Here is a 6,000-nt window from a genome sequence, read left to right as displayed (position 1 = left end):
TTTTTGTAAGTTAAGTACCTACTTCCTTATTGACTTTGTAACTTGTCTACTCTCATCTTCACGTGTTTCCGATACATTCGAAGCTGTGGTGGCCCAGGGGTTGCGTAAAAAGATTTGACTGTGATTTTACAACCGGCCGCTCGCCTGACGTTAACCCTTTTTCGGAATGTTATTATTACATTTCAGCTATTAAGGCTATATGTGTCACTTACTTACAATCAATATCTGTATATGGATATTCCCGGGGCTACGAGGTCGCGAATCTATCCAATCCTCATAAAAATATAGTTAAAGCTAATGAAACGAATATTAGGTACATTCAATAAAGGCAGGTAAGAACTTAAAAAAAAACACAATACCATCCAAAAGTTACACCTATGAGCTGACTTGTTTTTTTATTCAACCGATCGTTTTAATTCAACTAAGCGGCGTCTTTCTCTGTTTCGCAGACACAGTTCGAAAGAGACAGTTATACGAGCGTCATGCAAATCGTACGGTCGTGCGTTGGCCGCGCCTGCCCGTTAGTCGCGCCCGAGTGTCAGCTTGAATAGACGTGTGTATTCGCTCGTGCTATATCACGTCAACATGGCCACATGTATTTCTCCATATCGTGAAATGCTGATAAAAATGATAAATGCGTATAGAAAAGAACGTTGCCTGTGGGATATAACTCATAAAGACTATAATTCTAAGTAAGTATGTACCTACTGAAAATAAACTTTAATTGTATAGCGTGTCGGCGCCGCCATTTTGTTTACTTGTTTGATAACCGGTCTTCTTTTCTATGATTCATGCGGTAAGGCACATGGAGCTATAGATAATGATTGATCCCGCATTGCTAAAAACTTACAAAGTACCTACATATGTTATTGCTGTCTCTTTCATTGGATCTCTCTTACGCTGTGAAAGGTATAGCTATGTTATAATCCTTGCAATGCATAAGGAGAGGTCGGACCACGAATGAAAGAGATAACAACATATGCACTTTGTTTAAATGGATTTGTTATACATGTCACTCATGCTTTTTAATTTATTTTTGAAAATAATAATGTAATGATGATGAAAAAATTCTGGAATCGAGCGGGAATTGAACCCGCGCTCCTGTCTATCCGGGACAGGGCTCTTGACCACTGCGCTATCGAGACCATATTGCCAGTATGGCTGAATTAATTTATCTCTTATATCTCCTCTTATTGTATTTGGCTAGATGATTTCTTTCTCTATTTTTATCTTCATTTTACGTTAATAAAGGCAAATTTGCAATTAATTTCAATAGAGGTTCTACTCGGAGTACATATTCATATTAATTACTTATTTATTAGTAAGAAAATAAGTACTTAAAAATTGAAATTGATTAATATTTTTTAATAGTTAAGTTTTTGTACCTAGTTACAGTTGTAATTAGATTTTTTAAATATAAATACTTTTATAGATGTATCAGACAAGAAGCTATAGATAAACTTCTGAAAATACTCAGAACAATGGAGCCGTGTGCTGACCGACCTGATGTCCAAAAGAAGATAAACTCATTAAGGACAACATATAGAAAAGAAAGGAAGAAAGTGGTACACTCATTAGTGTATAACAAAGTAGTGTATGAGCCAAAACTGTGGTATTACAATTACTTGACGTTTTTGGATGATGATAATATTGATGGTCACAATGACGAGAACAGTGACGGAGATGTCCAAGAAATTGGTAGTGAAGATCATCATGGTACAGACGAACAAGATACAGCTATGTTTATAATAAGAAAAAGTGAAAGTCCGCAACACGTAGAATATGAGGAATCGGTAAGTAAATGTGAATGAATAATGATATCACACATATTGAGTTAGCCCTAAGGTAAGTGTCGAGACTCGTGTTATGGTGATACTAACTCAACGATACTATATTACGTATATGTTACGAAGTATATGTGTACCTATGTTACGTAACAATCAAAACGTAATCCTACTAATTTTATATATGCGAAAGTTGAAAGTTTGTGAGGATGTATGTGTGTATGTATTTTGTTGCTCTTTCATGCAAAATCTAAGAATACTATGAAATTTGGTACACGGGTAGAATATAGCTTGGAATAACACATAGGGTGCTTTTAACCCGTAATTGTCACGGGAGCGAAGCTCCGGGGCGCAGCTAGTAAATTATATATTGTTTGTGGTTTAAAAAATTGATATAACTATAATTTATTTCGTTTTTACAGGAAAGTGAAAGTAATCATCAACTGCCGTCGAGCAGCAAACGTGCGACTAAAAGGACCATAGACGAAACACTTACAAGCAATGTTGTTAAATTAGTAGATAAGTGTCTAAAGAAGTTCAAAGATGATGACGAGGATCGCCACGACATCTTCTGCAAGTCCATTGCTGCGAAAATGAGATATTTAGATCACAAACAATTTATTTTGGCGGAGAAATTGATAAATGACATTATGTATGAAGCTGAATCGGGAAATCTAACTACGGAATTTAAACTGGCGCGGACGGACATATCTTAGGACTAGCAGCCCGTCCCGGCTTCGCTCGGGTAAAAACATTAATATGTTTTTACACTGAAACCTTCCTCAGGAATCACACTTATTTATTGGCGAAAACCGTATGAAAAGCTGTGCAGTCGTTTGTGAGTTTATCGCGAACAGACAGATGCTATAGAGGACTTTGTTTTATAATATGTAAGCATAAGGAAACTGCAAGCAACACAAGGGATAGCCGTACCATCTTTTCTCGAATACATTTACCTAGAACATTTGTTATTATTTTTTCTTTTGAATTCAAGCATTCAAGATTGCAAATATCGTGATTTATTCTTGCCTTTCATTAGTAGACCTTAGAATGAATGTTCAGTTTGTTATATAGAGGTACAGTTAAAAAGACATATTACGATTGTACCTAGTTCTCAAATTAATATTTGAATTTATTAACGGAAAACAGTCACTATAAGATATTGAAGATATTCAATGTTTTAATTGAGACCTTCATTATAGTCATGTAATTTATCATATACGTATGTATTACGTAGATCAAATTGAAAAATGTATTAATAGCTATATCTTTTTTCTCATTCTGAACTATTGACCTACATTATATTCCATTATACCTATTGTATAAAATTTAATTGCCCAGTAGATATTGATCGAACGAGTAAAAACATACAACTTCATTGTAAAATAAAAATAAATAAAGAAATGTGAGTAAATATATTTTTTTACAAAAAAAATCCGAATAGACAAACAGGATATACCTATGGGATATAGGTACCTATGCGAAACAATTAAAAAAACAATAAATGTTTATAAATTAGGTAACTGCTGCCTGGCGTGCAATATAAATCAGTGATCAGTGCCACACACGATGTTGCTTTACATATAATATACGCAGCGACCACTAACCAACGTAGGACCATCTTTCAATTCAGTTAAAAGCATAAGTTCGATTTCGGTTTTGGGTGTAGACGTAGCCGCAGACTAATTTTAATCCCAAGAGGTTATAACATCTGTTTAATATTCATACACACGTATGCTAAGTAAGGGGTCTGAAGGATCGCTACTAAAGTCAGCACGGATCTTAACTTTAGATTATCGAATTTTCAAGTTTTGTGGGTCGGAGTCGCGGTTCATAAGTCACGACTCGACTTTTAATTTTTTTGTATAAAGTTAAGACCTAAAAGTAACTTAGAAACGAGTTTGGACTGTATCCTCCTGTGGTGTCTTTTTTTCAGCGGCTTTATACATATTTTGTAAATAGGAATAAAATTATTCAAACCTGCACCAAATAATGATCACCCAAATAAGATTTGATTTGTAGTGAATTTTTATATACATACATACATTTCTATATACATACATACATACGAAGTAGTAAGATACTACTTACCTTAAGGTAGAAGTTTCAAGTTAAGAGCTCGTAAGGAGCGGTTTTCGTATTCGTTATAGTGCACGCAACTAACAACTTAGGTATATTGAAACTTTGTATAATGTACCTAATCTATTTTACCATTTCGTATGTATTTTGTAACATCCTGTAAATTATTATTACAGGTACGTACCTCGGACGTTTTGGGTCGTGTTACAACGACCCGTGGTTAAAAAAAAACCTGTAGGTAAATTATACTAAAATTATGATTAATCTGCGAACACTGCTATACCAAATTTTTGTGACAACTTCTGGTCCATAAGCAAGTTTCCTGGAAGCAAACCCTGGGAGCACCTCAGGGTAAGTACCTACCATTAATATTTAATTAAGGCAAAACCGAACTCGCCTTAGTGGCAATTATCACCACCGCTGTACAGTTATATAGGTATATTTATCGCAAAACTGCTTTACTTCCATTGACCTGCCAGATAAATAGACGAAACGGGAATGAAACAATGGCTATTGCTTAATTACTAGGTACTAGTAAATTTTTGCATGCGGCGACTTGCATAACGTTTGCATTCAATATACATTTCCATGAAATTATGCGAATGTTGATGCGAATTTTAAAAAATGATGCGAATCATTCGGTTATGCGAATGCGAATATTCCTATTTAAATATATATTATATTGTACCTATTTATACCTAGATACTTACGTAATGTGATGTTCTACCAACATTATAAATGCAAAAGTTTGTGTGGATGTGTGTGTGTGTGTGAATGTTTATTTCTCTTTCACGCAAAATGTACAGGAAGGATTGTTATGAAATTTGTTACACCTGGTATAACACTTATGGTAGGTACCTACGTTTTATTCTGAAATTCCCATGGGACGGTTCGCAGTTAGTAATGTATAACCCCAATACAACTTAAAATATTTTTTTCCAGAATGTGTCGTAATCAGTATGAATTTACTAAAATTTTATTTTCTATTTATATTTCTGTCAGCGCTTGTGGTTATACATATTTATAAAAACTGCTTTCCTTTCCATTTACCAAAGTGCCTTCAGATACTAATGGCGCTTTTAGCCGACTCAGTGGCGTTACGCAATAAAAATGATTTATCATTGGCATTAAATTATTTGTGCTCTTTGTTACATATATAACTTTTACCTATAAAAAATTTTAACCTGTTTAAAAAAGTATTTTACCCTTTCTTATGAAAATATTTTTTCGACTGTGATACTTTAATATTACACATTGCATCGTTATTTTTAAAGCACGTTGACAAAAGCCCGTGCGAACGAGGCTTTACTCGTATTTTGTTGAAAAAAATAATAATCTGAACATAAATAGCGCTTGTTTTAATTGCATTGCTTTGATGTAAAGTTTAGCCAGTGAACTCGCCAACTCAAACTAAATTGTGCACTCAGATAATTAGTTAAGTACTTAACTCGATTAAAGCGTAACTGGCAACGTAAGCTTAAAGCTTGTTTGGTGTAGGGCCGTTCCTACGAACGTTTCGAACGCCGCGTCTGCGCTGTCATTACAAGTTTTCAATTTATAAAGACAAGAATCTATTTTATTACCAGACTTCATGAAATAATTGACTTATACTTGTGTACCTAAATGTTATTTTATTAATATTTGATTTTATAAATACCTTTCATAAGAAAATTTACGGATTGTAATGACATCGCGGCCGCGGCGGCTAAAACGCTCGTTAGAGTGACTCTGAAGCTTATTAGCTATGTACTAATAAGGTTACTATCATCCTACGTTCATCAAAAGATTTGGTTATAGTGGGCGATATTTCGCGGTCATTCATCAGCCTATGTTATTTATAAATAACATTTTTAGGAGGATTTAGATATATTATTTGGGCATTATATTATTTATTTACTGTATGATTTTAACAAAATGTACCAAAAATAAAATAAAAAGCCTATGCCAGTTCTGATTTTACTTAGAACGATATTAAGGATTAAGGTAATGTATCTTTACGAGTACTTTTTCATTTAAAATAAATAACGACTAAGAAGGAAACAAAATTATAAACGCTGACCATACAAAATGTTGTTAATAAACTACTAAAATAAAAGTTATTTTCTAAAGCTAATATTTTTTTAAATTATCTATGTTT

General features: G+C 33.7%; 1 protein-coding gene across 1 annotated transcript; it reads left to right on the top strand.

Annotated features, from left to right (window-relative positions):
* The first annotated feature begins 490 nt into the window (after positions 1-490).
* On the top strand, positions 491-3,071 carry LOC128683819 (uncharacterized). The gene is made up of 3 exons (XM_053769782.1): positions 491-692; positions 1,433-1,793; positions 2,207-3,071. The coding sequence occupies exons 1-3, from the start codon at positions 586-588 to the stop codon at positions 2,498-2,500; spliced, it is 762 nt and encodes a 253-aa protein (XP_053625757.1). The 5' UTR covers positions 491-585; the 3' UTR covers positions 2,501-3,071.
* Positions 3,072-6,000: the final 2,929 nt, after the last annotated feature.

This window comes from Plodia interpunctella, chromosome 3, assembly GCF_027563975.2.
Source record: "Plodia interpunctella isolate USDA-ARS_2022_Savannah chromosome 3, ilPloInte3.2, whole genome shotgun sequence".
NCBI classification, from domain to species: domain Eukaryota; kingdom Metazoa; phylum Arthropoda; class Insecta; order Lepidoptera; family Pyralidae; genus Plodia; species Plodia interpunctella.
The sequence above is the reverse complement of the archived record's forward strand: the minus strand, read 5'-3'. Positions and strand labels throughout refer to the sequence as shown.

Bases quoted from the DNA above. Each gene is read 5' to 3' on its own strand.
- LOC128683819 (XM_053769782.1), top strand. From the start codon at position 586: ATGGCCACATGTATTTCTCCATATCGTGAAATGCTGATAAAAATGATA. The intron at 693-1,432 runs GTAAGTATGTAC...ATACTTTTATAG, and splicing joins CATAAAGACTATAATTCTAA to ATGTATCAGACAAGAAGCTA. The intron at 1,794-2,206 runs GTAAGTAAATGT...TCGTTTTTACAG, and splicing joins ACGTAGAATATGAGGAATCG to GAAAGTGAAAGTAATCATCA.